Source organism: Pituophis catenifer, unplaced genomic scaffold (genome assembly GCF_029215685.1).
Source record: "Pituophis catenifer annectens isolate HBS135680 unplaced genomic scaffold, rPitCat1.0.hap2 SCAF_1, whole genome shotgun sequence".
Lineage (NCBI taxonomy): Eukaryota > Metazoa > Chordata > Lepidosauria > Squamata > Colubridae > Pituophis > Pituophis catenifer.
Genome location: NW_027256881.1, coordinates 325,499,912 through 325,514,300, shown reverse-complemented (window position 1 = coordinate 325,514,300; position 14,389 = coordinate 325,499,912). Strand labels below are relative to the sequence as shown.

General features: G+C 39.9%; 1 protein-coding gene across 1 annotated transcript in view; it reads right to left on the bottom strand.

The window, feature by feature from the left end:
* The window catches only part of MAP4K5 (mitogen-activated protein kinase kinase kinase kinase 5), a 107,387-nt gene that overhangs the window by 92,276 nt on the left and 722 nt on the right, over window positions 1–14,389 (bottom strand). Inside the window, exon 2 of the mRNA XM_070943033.1 lies at window positions 10,156–10,424. Coding sequence (XP_070799134.1) covers window positions 10,156–10,263 — 108 coding nt within the window. The 5' untranslated portion in view covers window positions 10,264–10,424. The remainder of the gene's footprint in view (window positions 1–10,155; window positions 10,425–14,389) is intronic.

Sequence of the window (14,389 nt, the reverse complement as noted above, 5' to 3'; positions counted from 1 at the left end):
ACAGCAATGCTGTTCAAATTCATTAAAGTGACCTACACTGCAGCAAAATGTCCTAATTTCACATAGAAAATTGATGAGCTTTGAACTGACAATGATTACGCAAGACATCCTGGGGCTATAATTTAATTGATGTGTCAACCCTTCCTGCACCAACTGTGAAAAACAGAAATTCAGCCATGGAGATGATTAGGAAACAGGGGAAAAGTCAGTTATCAAAATATTTTACTTATTTATATCCCTCCACAAGTGTTTGTGTGTACACACACACACACACACACACACACACACACACACACACTGAGATAGACACACACAAACACACACTTACACCAGGGGTGAAATGCCCCCGGTTCGGACCGGATCGCCCTATCTGGTAGTGATGGCAGTGGGTGGTTCAGAGAACCGGTAGCAGAAATCCCTGCCCCCTCCCCATGCCCAGCTGAGCCGCGCAATCATCAGAGGCTTTTTTTTTTACTTTTAAAAGCATTTTTTCTATAACCTGTTCAGGAGAGAGAGAGAGTGGGGGGAGAGAGAGAGAGAGAGGGAGGGAGGGAGGATGTAATAAAATACAAACGAGTAAGTAATGCACAGTTCAGGTATCTTTCTCATGCATGCACACAAGACCCTTCGCCAGGAATCATACGGATGGCCCTTCCACGTGAGGATTCTGCAGAAGCCTGAAAACAGCTCTGGAGCTTTGTGTTCCTAGTGGTAATAAAGACTGAATTATTTCTAGCTCAGTATACAGTACAACTCAAACTGCTACAGAGCTAGGGAGGTGTTTTTTTTTTTAAGTGAGGGGGAGAAGAGTGATGTTAAAACTCTGCGGCTGTGGTTTCTCACTGAAGGGAACTTTTGTTCCATTATTCCTACCAGCTCCTAAGCTTCAGGTTGTCTCAGGAAAAAGCAGCTGAATGGCTTTGCAGTTCTTCCTCCTTAACCGAACCAAAAGGGCAGAGATGAAAGTGACAATTATTTTGTCACTTTCCTCTAGAGTAGAGAGTTGAATGCAGGCAATGGTTCTCTTTTGTGTAGAATTGTGATAAGGGAACATTGATTCTTGCTCCCAGTAGCAAACGCATCAGGTATGCATTTCAAACTACTCAGCATATGTGACATATCGTGACATATCGCAATGTATTTTGCCTTTGCTGGGGTGGGCGTGGCCTGAGCGTGACAAATCCGGCCCACAGGCCGCCAGTTTGACACACCTGATCTAGAAAATGAGAATGGTAAATTATTGTATGAAGATCTTTGCTCTGATAAAGCAGAACTCTTTTCCTTTTATGTAATACTCTTCTGAAAATTACTTGATGTTGGTTGAATTCCTCAACTTACAACCATTCATTTAGCAATTGTTCGAAGTTACAATGGCACTGAAAATAGGGCAAACGGTCCTTGTACTTATGATTGTCAGAGCATTCCCAGGGTCATGTGATCAAAATCCAGGAGCTTGGCAACTGGTATGTTTTTATGAATTGCCAACATCCTGGGGTCATGTGATTGCCCCTTTCTGACCTTTCCAACTGGCTTCTGACAAGCAAGTCAATGGGGAAGCCTGATTTGCTTAATGACCACATGAGTCACATAACCACTGCAGTAATTTGCTTAACAGAGGCAAAATGGTTATAAAATCAGGCACAACTCAACTGCCTTGCTTAGCAATCATTACTCTGGTTCCAACTGTCATAAATCAAGGATTACCTGTACTACTCAGAATCAGTTTGGATGGGACATCAACTATTCAATGTTTTTCTCAGCTCAGAAGCACAGTGCCACTTACTATGAAGATCAGTTCAGCATCTTTAAAGTGGAAGTAAAAATAGAATCTGGTTGATTCTAGTTTTTTTTTTTTGAAAGGGAGAAATTTATTTGGAAAGAGATTCCTTTGCGGTAATTACTTTACTTCCCACTTCATCCTCTTATGTACAGGAAGTAATCAAGATGGAACATGTGACATTTTTCTAGACCATCTCACTAATAGCAGAGAAAGGGTGGCAGGCGCATAGAAGGAAGTCTAATTTATACTGTCTGCTTCACCACTTTTGTGGGAAATTATTCTTTCCTCTTTGAATACCAAATAGTGAAAAAAAGAGATGCAGTTTTTCTTTAGTTAAGGCCTCAGATTAGAACTGGGGGACTATGAATTCTAATCCTGCCTTGGGTACAAAGCCAACTGGGTAAGCTTGGGCCAGTCACTCTTTCTCAGCCCTCAGAAAGAGGCAATGACAAACCACTTCTGAAAAAAACTTGCCAAGAAAATGCAAGGATTTGTACAGGCAGTCTCCAAGAATCAGAGACAACTGAGTGGAAGGAAAAAAATTTTTTTATTACTTTGTACTAGATAATTCTATCCTTCTAACATAGCAAGGATCACATCTGCAGTATTAAGAAAAGTGACACCAGAAAATTGACAATGCTAGAAATGGAATGTTGCATATAATAGCAACTGCCCACATACTTTCCTCACCCACCACATTCCTTCTTCTCCTCAACTCTGCAACGGCTTCAGTGACCCTCTGCCTTTTCTTCATGCTCTGGGGATATCCCAGGAACATGGCCAGAAATGAAAGCAGATATAGGATATTAACATAGTCTTTTGGCAGACATTCGTCCCATTCATGTGAGAAGTGTTGTTGCACGCCGGTGGAGTCGGACAGTGAGGAGGTTGGGGAGGAACATGGGCCAGTCCTGGGGGCTGGGGAAAGCTCAGACGAGGGCTCTGCTTCGGAGGCAGAGAGGGAGCTCGATAGCAATGAGGCAGAGGAACAACTGGAGCCCATTCCCAGTGTGCGCATGTGCAGAGCTGTCAGAAAACAAGAACAACTAAGAAAGCAGGGTCGACTTGGGAGTAAAGCCACACCTTGGAGATAATTGGCCCCTCCCATAGGAAACAAAAGAGGAGTGAACGGGGAGTGGGCTTTTGCAGGAAACAATTCATTCGTTCCATGACTCTGAGAGACTCTGTGCCAAGTTGTGCCTTGTACTGCATTTGGAAACAAGTTACATGGCAGCTTGCCAAGTGGGATAAGGCGTATTGATAAATATTCCTCTGAAAGACTGTTTGGACAGGCCTTGCTGACTGTGAATGAAAGTAATTCACAGTCGTGTAAATAAAAGGTTTTGCCGGGAGCAAGACTCTGCTTCCTGCTTTTTAAGGGAGCCTAGGTCAGAACAAGAAGTACTGTAAAAAAAGTATGAAGCTGGGAACAGGACAACCTTGCCCTTTCTGAGGCTCTAATCCACATTTCTATGTTGAGAGAGAGATTCAGAAGAGAGAGTCTACTTCTAAGTGAAACTAGAGAGTCTTTTCCATGGACAACTTTGCGCCCTTCACATTTTTACCCTTTGCCTCAACAGGCTGGGTGCTCTGAATTGCTCAACCTCCATTTTAAAAAACATGAATACATTAAATTAATCTAGCAAAAATGTTGCAAAACCTCTACATTCCTGCATGAGCTCTCACAAAACCTCATAGGCAACACCATTGACATCTTGATAGGTTTGATAAATGTGCAAGATTTAGACAACTAAAAATGAATGTTTCTTCTCCTCCCCCCCCCCCCCCCCCCCCCCCCGCAATGCTTAAATAGGAGCCAATCCCTAAATTAGACCCAGGTCACCTTTCATTCCTTCCAATTCAATACTCAATGGATTAAAAAGAATGCTGGGACAACTCCTCCAAAATATGCCTGTGGTTAAATCTATTTTAAAAAAAGCATCTGGAAGGCTTTCTCATTAACAGAGACTGTAGTTCCTTTCAAACCTTCACACAGAGACAGCATGACAAACCAATTTACATTAATTTTCAAAACCTTAGCCTGATTCTTTAGAAACACAGTGCATGAATGGGCTATTATAACTTCTGCATGGAGGAAGGAATTCGGATCTCTTTAGCCCGTAACTACACAACTCCTCAAATAGTATCTACATATGATAAAAGGACTTTGATAAACAGGTCTCTCATATAAATATATACTCTGTATGTAATGGTGATTTTTGAATATTTTCAGTCAAGCTTATATTGGCATTATAAAGCAGATCACAGCTATTACAGGTAGTCCTCATTCAATGACCACTGGTTTAACAACTGTTATGATGGTACCAAATAATGAGATGTGACCAGTCTGTGTAGTGCAGCTGTCATAGCGTCCCCATGCTCATAAGATCACAATTTGGGTGCTTGGCAACCAGCTGACAATTATGATGATTGCAGTATCCTGCGGTCATGTGATCACTATTTGCAATCTTCATTGCCAGCTTCTGCAGTCAATTGGGAAGCCAGCAGGAGGTCAGCAATCATGTGACATCACACAGGATTCTAAGTTAACAATAGCAGCAGCAGCAGCAACTGTCACGACTGCCTTGATAAATCAATATGGTCACGATATCACTTAGCATGGAATTGTTGGTTCCAATTATCATCACTAAGCAAGGATTACCTGTATATCCATATTGCAGATATAGCAAGAGAAACATTACAACACATCAGCAGCAACTGGTTTCAAGGCCACCAGATGAATTCGGAGCGAAGAGGAGATTCAAGCAGAGGCCTTTGTGGCCTTTAGCTATTCCTCTATTCTCATTAGTTGAAGGCAGCAACAGCAACAACAACAAAAAAACCCAGACAGCCTTATCTGCATTTGTTTATTTTAACTTTTTTAAATTCCATTCTTCAAAAGACTTCCTGAATTGTTTTGCAATGTACATGAGAACCCAACCGAGGGCCTCAGTATCTTGACTCACTCTAAGAGAGTGTTCTTTATTTGTATGATGAGCTGCATGGAGTCCTTGCAATATTATTACAATTGCACAGGATTAATTAGAACCTAGGGTATCCACACAAATGGTCTAAGACAGAAAATCAGAAGAAGCAACACTCTATTGAATTATGAACATTAAAATATGTCACAAATTCTACATCTATCTTTATCTGATTTTGCTTCCTGAAAGCAATTAATTTAGGGATAGTGTATTTTTTAACCATTATGAAGCAGGTTATGAAGCAGGTTACATCAAATACCAAAGTCTCATTCCTACATTACCGTTCATAGGTAATACAACATATTGTATATCTGTGAGTTCTTTCACTTCCAATGCTAATGCAATACATGATGCAACATGTATTCAGAAATGACTTCCACACCAAGTATCTTTTAAGATTCAGGCTCACTCTTGCTGCTCACTCTTCCACTGAGGAAGTTCTGAATTGTCATTTCACTAGCCACATCCTCATTTCCCCACTTCGTGTTTCTAAAACATTTAAAACGTGCTCTCCTATTTTATGAAGTACTGACATCCAAATTAAGCTCTGTAATGTGGTACCTAGGGCATCCTTTGAAAACTGAGCACTGGCAAGGGCAAGCTGTTCAGAAATGCAACTAATATGTTACAAAATTATTAAGTCCAGTTCAAAGTGCTGTTTCCTAATTTTAAAGTTTTGAACTGTTGGGGTCAGGTTGTTTCACCTGTATCAATCTACCTGTTCTTTATGGTCAGGTCCTTCTTTCTTTTCCTCATCTGGATTCACCAGGGGATGAATGCTTTACACAGTGGATACCCCATCACTATCAGCTTTGAATAAAACCCTAAAGGGCATATCCATTTATTCTTTAAAATTTCCCTCAGAATATCCTAAACAAGTTCTATCAATGTGATCATTAAGAATCAACACCAACTTCAATGTCTGTCAAGAGTTCCAAGTGGAATTATGATTTTTAGTATTGAAGGCAGTTTTAACTTTTCCATGGTTTAATATTTTTAATACTCAAGTTTTATTTTTAATTAAATTTTATTTTAAACCTCATATTGAGAAAAATGCCTTTAAAAGCAGATTAGAAAGATTTCAGATAGATATTGTTATATACTGGTAGTACAGCAATTTGCTTCATGCTTTCAGAACTGAAAGGTGAATTAATTATAAACAGGCATTAATGACAAGAAAATTCAAGTGTTTTACTTTTGAGAATATGGAATTCCACAGTAGCTAAAGAAGTGTTCAATTCAAACAGAACTGAATAGAATATTTACTGAATAACTAAAGTTAAGGGCATTTAAACAGAACTATAAATGTTGAATCACTTCACTGTTTCTACAAAATTGACTGGCAGGACAATTTTTTTTAAAAAAAACCCCTATGGAATGTCAGAGGAACTAGAATATGGTATTGTGGGATAATCAACGTTTGTAACTGAAAGCTACTGTGAGCTTTACACAAGAATTGCACTCAATTTCACAGCTCAGCTGGATATCAACGAAAGTAATGTACAAGCAAACTAATAAGATTACTAATTAAAAGTATATTGAGTATTAATCAATATTCTGAGGTTATGTACTAATATAACGTTCCAGTCGGGTTTCAGGTCTGGGCACAGCACGGAAACGGCATTGGTCGCGTAGGTTGATGATCTCTGGAGGGCTCGGGACAGGGGTTGCTCCTCTGTTCTGGTTCTGTTAGATCTCTCAGCGGCTTTTGATACCATTGACCATGGTATCATGCTGCACCGGCTGGAAGGGTTGGGGGTGGGAGGCACCGTGTTGTGATGGTTCTCCTCCTTTTTCTCCGACCAGTCGCAGTTTGTGTTGGCAGGGGGGCAGAGGTCGACTTCGAGGCCTCTCTCTCATCTGTGGAGTGCCGCAGGGATCGGTCCTCTCGCCCCTTCTGTTCAACATTTATGTGAAGCCGCTGGGCGAGATCATCCGTGGCTTCGGGGTGAGATACCACCAGTACGCTGATGACACCCAGCTGTACATCTCCACCCCAGGCCATGCCAACAATGCCCTTGAAGTGACGTCCCAGTGCCTGGAGGTTGTGCGGATCTGGATGGGGAGGGACAGGCTCAAGCTCAACCCTTCCAAGACTGAGTGGCAGTGGCTCCCGGCATCCCGATATAGTCAGCTGATTCCATCACTGACTATTGGGGGCGAGTCTTTGGCCCCCACAGAAAGGGCTCGCAATCTGGGAGTCCTCCTGGATATGCAGCTGTCCTTGGAGGAACATCTGACGGCTATAACCAGGGGGACCTTTTGTCAGGTTCGCCTGATTCGCCAGTTGCGGCCCTTTCTTGATCGGGATTCCCTGTGCACAGTCACTCATGCCCTCGTCACCTCTTGCCTTGACTACTGCAACGCTCTCTACATGGGGCTTCCCTTGAAGAGCACCCGGAAGCTCCAACTGGTCCAGAACGCAGCAGCGCAGGTAGTGACAGGAGCAGCATGGCGCTCCCATGTAACACTGCTCCTGTGCGAGCTGCACTGGATTCCGGTGGTCATCACCTTTAAAGCGCTCTATGGCATAGGGCCTAGTTATCTTCGAGACCACCTGCTGCTACCAACGACCTCCCATCGACCCGTGCGCTCCCACAGAGAGGGCCTCCTCAGGGTGCCATCAGCCTAACAATGCAGGCTGGTGACCCCCAGGGGGAGGGCCTTCTCTGTGGGGGCACCTACCCTCTGGAATCAGTTGCCCCCAGAGATAAGGAGAATCCAAGACCTCAGTGCCTTCCGCCGTGACCTTAAAACCTACTTTTTCCAGCAAGTCGGGCTGGCTTAAGAAGAAATTTTTAAATGTTTTAATTGGTTTGTGATTTTTAATTTTTGGGCCAAATTTATATATATTTTAATTGTTTTTTAATATTTGTATTTCATGTTCTTAATTCTGGCTGTACACCGCCCTAAGTCCTCAGGGAGAAGGGCGGTATATAAATTGGAAATAAAATAAAATAAATAAATATAAACATGGACACAATCTAAGTATATATATTCTTCAAGAAGTGTTTCTTCTGCTGCTTCTGAAATATTCTTTACCAACCATAAATTGTCTAAAGTTCTCTAAAGTCATATCTAATGCTAGCAAGATTGCATTATATCATGGACAATCTAGGACAGGGTTGTCACAGCAGCATTACATGACATATCAGGACTTCCCCCCCTTCGCTAAACCGGGCATGGGTGTGGCCAGTGTATGACGCATCCGGACCGCAGGCCGGGAGTTTGACAGCACTGATCTATGAGTTCAGAAAATCTAGGATTTTTTTATTTCCTGCATGATATACACACAGTGTATATTTATTGATGCCAGCCCAGCTAAATATATCTGCAATACAATTTAAAGAGGCTAATAAATAGACCAAGTGAAAAATCAAAATTGGTTTTTTCACTAATACTGTATGCATGGAGCAAAATCAGGCATGAAGTACCCCAATATAATGAAAGAAACTACTTGTCTCATGCATAATCCCTATTCTCTTTTCTCCCCCACGGCTGCTTCTTTATGATATTCAAAATTGGCCACTTCAAAAATCCATTTTTTCCTCAGGTCATGAAATAATTATTTTTAAATACTTTCCCAAATCCTTTTGAACATATGCTATGATTGCTATGGAATGATTTTTTAAAGTAGAAAAGGATATATGATATATTCCTCTTACAAATATGTTCATTAACACACATGCTACCTTAAAAAGGTTACTCCAATCTAGTGTTAAACCTAATGACTCAATTCATCTAATATGCTACCCCAAAGTCCAACAAAACACATGAAATCATAGTGTGCTGTGTGAACCCATTGTAGGTGGGTTAGTATATTTCTTAGCAATGGATGAACCTAGCCAATTGTGATTCATTTAACAAAATGTGGATAAGCAAACCACAGCTTAGTCAGTGCAAACAAAGAGAAGCAGTTCTTCATGGCAGAAACCTGAAGTGATTTGTGTTATATGTGATAAATGTGGTTGCTTCCATAGCAGTATCATGGCTACTACAACAAGCAACTTTCCTATTTGCTTATGAATATACTACTACTAATGTTCAATACACACTTGCGAAGCACTACAATGCATTCAAACCCAGTTGCTTGGCCAATGTATCTCTTTACTTAAGCCACTATTCTGCAGCATGAAAAATGTTATAAGGAATTAAGGTTTCTCTGTGAAATCCTAAAATCTAGAACTAGACACTAACTTAATACATTATAACAATTCTATCTAGTTAGAGGTCAGTTACTCTAGCCATGCTGGTGGTGGGGTGGGGTGGGGAGAAGCATACTTTAAATGCATTTAATATAGAGCAATGCAGTATCATATATAATCAAATCAAAAATCCAAATGAGTTCACAAAGGATGGAGGCTAGAAACAGAAGGCAAATATAAAGTCAGTCAATCATGTTACTATAATGAAAGATAATTTGCTTTTTAATGAGAGAAGAATACTGTGTGCATTCTTCCAGGTTCAAGGATGCTGCAAGTTTGTAGATGAACATAGATGTATTTGGCTTCCATACAACAATGGCTAGTTCACACACTACACTATATAAATCAAAAGGACTAGAAGACATCCAAGGTCCCTTCCAGCTCTATTCTGATTTGATTTGATTTGATTTGAAAATGATCTAATTAAGGCTGGATGCAATCCATGCAAATCAGGGATGATATTCACTTACCTTCGCTACCGGCAGGGTGGATAAAAATCAATGATTTTTTAAAAAAAATCAAAAAAATCAGATTTTTTAATTTAAATTGGATTTTTTTGATTTAAATTGGATTTTTTTGATTTTTATCGAATTTATTTTAATAAAAAACTTTGGGGGTAAAAATCTATCGTAAGATAATTTTCTATTTAAGATACATAATTTAGTTTATTCAGCATGAAATGGAGCTTAGTTATGTAGCAGGAAGCTGTATATTCTGCAACACTGGGACTATCGGTGAGTCAACAGTGGGTCAAAGGAGTAGCAGAGATGACAGTTGCTCTTTAAAAATTATGATTTAAATCGAGTTGATTTAAATCGAGCCTTTTTACTAGTGATTTAAATCATGATTTAAATTGTGATTTAAATCAACTCGATTTAAATCAAATCCACCCTGGCTACCAGTTCGCAAATGTGAGCGTGCGCACATGTGCAGAGCATCAAAAACATGGATAAATGGGATGTGATTACGTCTGGGGTGGGTGGGCGGAGCCACCCGCAGCCACCGCTACCAGTTCGTTCAAACCGGATAGAACCGGCTGAATACCATCACTGATGCAAATCCATTTAATAACCAATGGTGTATCATCTTGCAAGTTCCATGAACCAGTTCAAGCTATTTTCAGAAAAGAAAGGGGCAGGAATTCAAACTTGCTCTTAGCTAGCAAAGAAGTATTTATTGGCCTTACCTTATAGACATCTCCATAGGTGCCACTCCCCACTCTCTGGATGAGCTCGTAGTCTTGCTGTGGATTCCGCCGCATAATATCTCCGCTTGGGCGGGTCAGAGGATCCATAATCTGCTAATTCACTCTCCCCTTCCCCACAGGGGGGGAACAGGAATGATGCACAGTTGCCTCTGCCTCAAGCACTGAAGCCAGGTAAATGGTGTCCTTAAAATCCTAGTGGAATTGTCTGCTGGCAGGAATACATGGCTTTGGTCCACTCTTTGTTGGGTCTAATATTTAAAAGAAGAAGAAGAAATTGGATGAGATTTTTATTTCAAACAGAAGCAGAAACGTTTTGTAACTAAAAGAAGGAAAACCAAATGGAATTCTTCTGGTTAATGAATAGAAAGTGGCATGGTTGCTCAGCGGTTAAGACGCTGGGCTTGTCAGCTGGAAAGCTGGCAGCCCAAGTTTGAGATTCAAGCACCATCTGACAGAGTGAGCTCTGTCCTTGCCCCAGCTCCTGCCAACCTAGCAATTCGAAAACATGCAAATGCGAGTAGATAAATAGGTACCACTTTGCTGGGGTGGTAACAGCTTTCTGTGATGTCATGCTGGCCGCATGACTTTGGAAATGTCTTCACACAGTGCTGGCTCTATGGCTTTGAAATGGAGATGAGCACCGGCACCTATATAGTAGTTGGCAACGACTAACGGAGTAAAATCCTCAAGGATTCCTTTAACTTTTTTACTTTAATGAATAGCGGATACAAATGTGATACTGTTGTCCAATGCCCATTCAGTTCAATAAGCCTAAACTGGGAAATAGCCTGCCATCTTCAAGCCTCATACCATAATGGTACCTATGGAGAATCCAATCTAGAAATAAGAAGAAATAAGAAGAAATTATCTGACAGTGAGAACAATTAATCAATGGAATAGTTTGCCTCCCGGAGTTGTGGGGGCTCCATCATTGGGAGTTTTCAGAAATAGACTAGACAACCATTTGACCAAGATGGTATAAGGTTTCCTGCCTTGAGCAGGAAGTTGGACTAGAAGACCTCCGAAGGTCCCTTCCCGCCCTATGATTCTATGTTCATCACATGATAGTTGCCACAAAAAAACAAAACAACCTTAGCAATCCAGCTTTATCAGCCAAATATTAATATCTACCTTTTCAATTCTATAATTCTGGCATTATTGCCCCAAAGTGTAGGTATCAGGACTGATACTAAGAGAAAAGCTAAAATTAAGTTCTGAGTTTGTTGAACTCCCATTTTATTCTTGGTCAACTCATAGGAATAAGCAAGTTCGGCAGGTCTCTTTCTTCCTAGGCTTCTGAAATGCACTGAAGACTTGGCTTTTCTCCCAAGCCCTCGTACAGGATGAGGTGACTGCATGTTGGAAGCTGAACTTGGTGGCAGGGTGTTTTATTTTGTTTTTTGCTTTGAATGTTTATGGTTTTTCTATTTTAATGTTTTTAATGTTATTTTATTAATGTTTTAATTCTTGATTGGGAGCTGCCCAGAATTTGGCATAAGATGGAAACCTATAGCAATTTTTTAAAATAAATAAATAAAAATAAAATAAACTGAGTATTACAATTTCAAATATATGTTTCCATCGCAACATTTGCCAAGATAAGAGACATGGCACAGACAGAAGGGATCTATGAAGGGACAATTGGTGGTAAAAGGAAGAGGAATATAATCCTGGCTTGCTGATTTCTCTTTCCAAAACCCATCAGTAATATTGATCCCAGCTGTGGCCAGTGCCATTCTGGAGCCCTAACATGCTATTTTCATCAGAAGGCAGCAATGGATGCATTTTTGAAATCTCATTTTTAGTATCATTTGAATAGGCAATCAACTGTACATGCCATTTAAATATGGATTGGGAAATATGTAGTTCTTTAAAGATTCAGAAGAAAGTACAGACTTCAGAGTGTCAACAAGAAAAAACAGCCTTCAAGCATTTGTAAGGGAGAAATATAGTTTAAAACTGCCCAAGGAGAACAAATGATATTAATTCCTGCTGATCCTCCCTTACAAATATATCTCTCAATCTCTATATTAATAGCATAGGAAAAAAGCTAATAATGGAACTCCATTAATTCCGGTCTATTTTTTGTGGCTCCAAAGAAAAAAACATGTGCCATAAAGATAATCAGTGTCTGCTCCACATAATCCAAATTCTGCACTTTATCAAAGTTGAAACAGGATCCTTTGTAATTTGTGACTTAGGCACAATATTATACTATTTTTAACACTTCCAAGAAAAGAAAAAGATTTTCTTAGGGGGGAAGAAGCATTTTAACTCTCAATCACTGTATATCAAATGATATCCCCAACTAACTACTCTTGATAATCTACCATGTATAGCTCAGGGTAAGAAAAAACAAGTACTTGGCTAACACTTATCCCCAATATAAAAATAAACCTTAACTACAAGGCGGGGGGGGGGGCTTCCATAGCGTTTTAGGAATATCTATTTCTTGTATCCATTAACACCGATTTTAACATTTGCAAGCTACAGCATCATAGCATTTTGCATTAGAATATTTTCAAAAGATGTAAGATCTTCAGTCTGATGGATATTATCTTCATTACCAATATCTGCCCACAACTCAAAAGGAAAGGGTAAAAGTAGACATTCCAATCTAAAAATTTCTTCTCAATATGCCTTCTAGATCAAAATAGTAACAGTTGCATGAAAAACTCTAAGGAAAGCCCACCTGCACACCATCCATGTTCCACTCCTCAAAAGCCACATTAATAGTGCACTTCTCCTTTGCAAATGCTCCACGGCTGTTTTTTTCTCACCAATTCTCTGCAGATATCTTCCACTTAATTTTTTTTTGTAGAACTGGATATCATCATTATCATTTCCATGTTTAAATCACATACTTAAATGACTATTTAAACAATACTAAACATCAAAACCTATTGCTCAGTAGGGAAGGATTTCAAATGTAGCATGCAAATATAAATTGAAATCCTACTTGGATATCTGGGGCATAAATATCTTTGATCCTGCCAGGGAACCTGAACATAAGGAGGAAGTATGCAAAGGGAAAAGAGGTAACAGTATCAAGCTATCTATAACTTCAACATACAAACAGAAGGACAAGAAGCAAAGCTTACAAAGACAGATGTCTAAGACTGATACCCACAGAGTCCAACAGCCAAGAGTTTTCAGAAAAAAGAAAGAATTGGCAAGATGACAATGCACCAAACAATCTCCTAAAAGCCATCCCCATAATATGCACCATTAAATTTTAGTTTTTTCCTCTTGGTAAGCATTTGCCACACTGCTGAGGCAAGTGAAATTGCAGTTCAGGACTCTATCAAATAAAACTTGCACAGTATCCGGAGCTGAATTGGGCACAATAAACTAATGTAAGCAACCTTGTTTGTTTAGCGCATTTATGTATACTGCAGCATCCAGCTTTTCATGAAACAGCACGGATGTCCAGTATCTGTTTGTTTATAACAGGATCTGTTATCCAGCCTCTGTTAACAAGTCTGCAACAAACACTTCCCTGTCATTCCAGAGTTAATTGATTTAGCACAATTCCTTTAAAATGTTACTGTATATTTTTTAATTATATTAAAGGGAGGCCAAAGATAAAATTGCAAACAGCAGGCTTTTGACTCAGAAAATTTGCATAAAAAGAGTTAGATCTTTTCAAAGCAAGCTTAAAGCTAGAGATGTGAATGACTAGATAATATAGCAGCATCAGAACCAGTTTGAGCATCTTTCCTATGTACAAACCTATCCTGGCAACATTTTTTTCTATACCATTACTATGATATTACCTTCATATCCTTCCCATCTCATAAATACAACCGTCTTAAGTGATCCTTACCTGCACTAGTTTAAAACAGTATCCCTACCCACCCCCAATCCCAGCACTGCCTAAGTAAATATATAAAATCTGTCAGGCTTTGTCAGACATTATCTTGGAGAGAAGTCAGATAAAGGCAAACAGAAGGACTGGAATTGAGGACAGCAAATTTCATATACGGTCCTACAGCATCCAAGATGTGGAAATAGCACTTCTGCTGGGGAAAGGCCTCATGTCAGAAGCTGATGAACGTCTGGTTATTTTTCACTTTTTAAAATTAGCAATGGGTGCCAAAGGAAGCCACTGGCCTCGTCCACTGTTTCCCTTAGACTTAAGAGCAAGGGAGCTTTTCTGGTCACCAAGCCAAGTTGACAAATGAAATGGCTCAAGCCTGATGTCAGGCTTCCT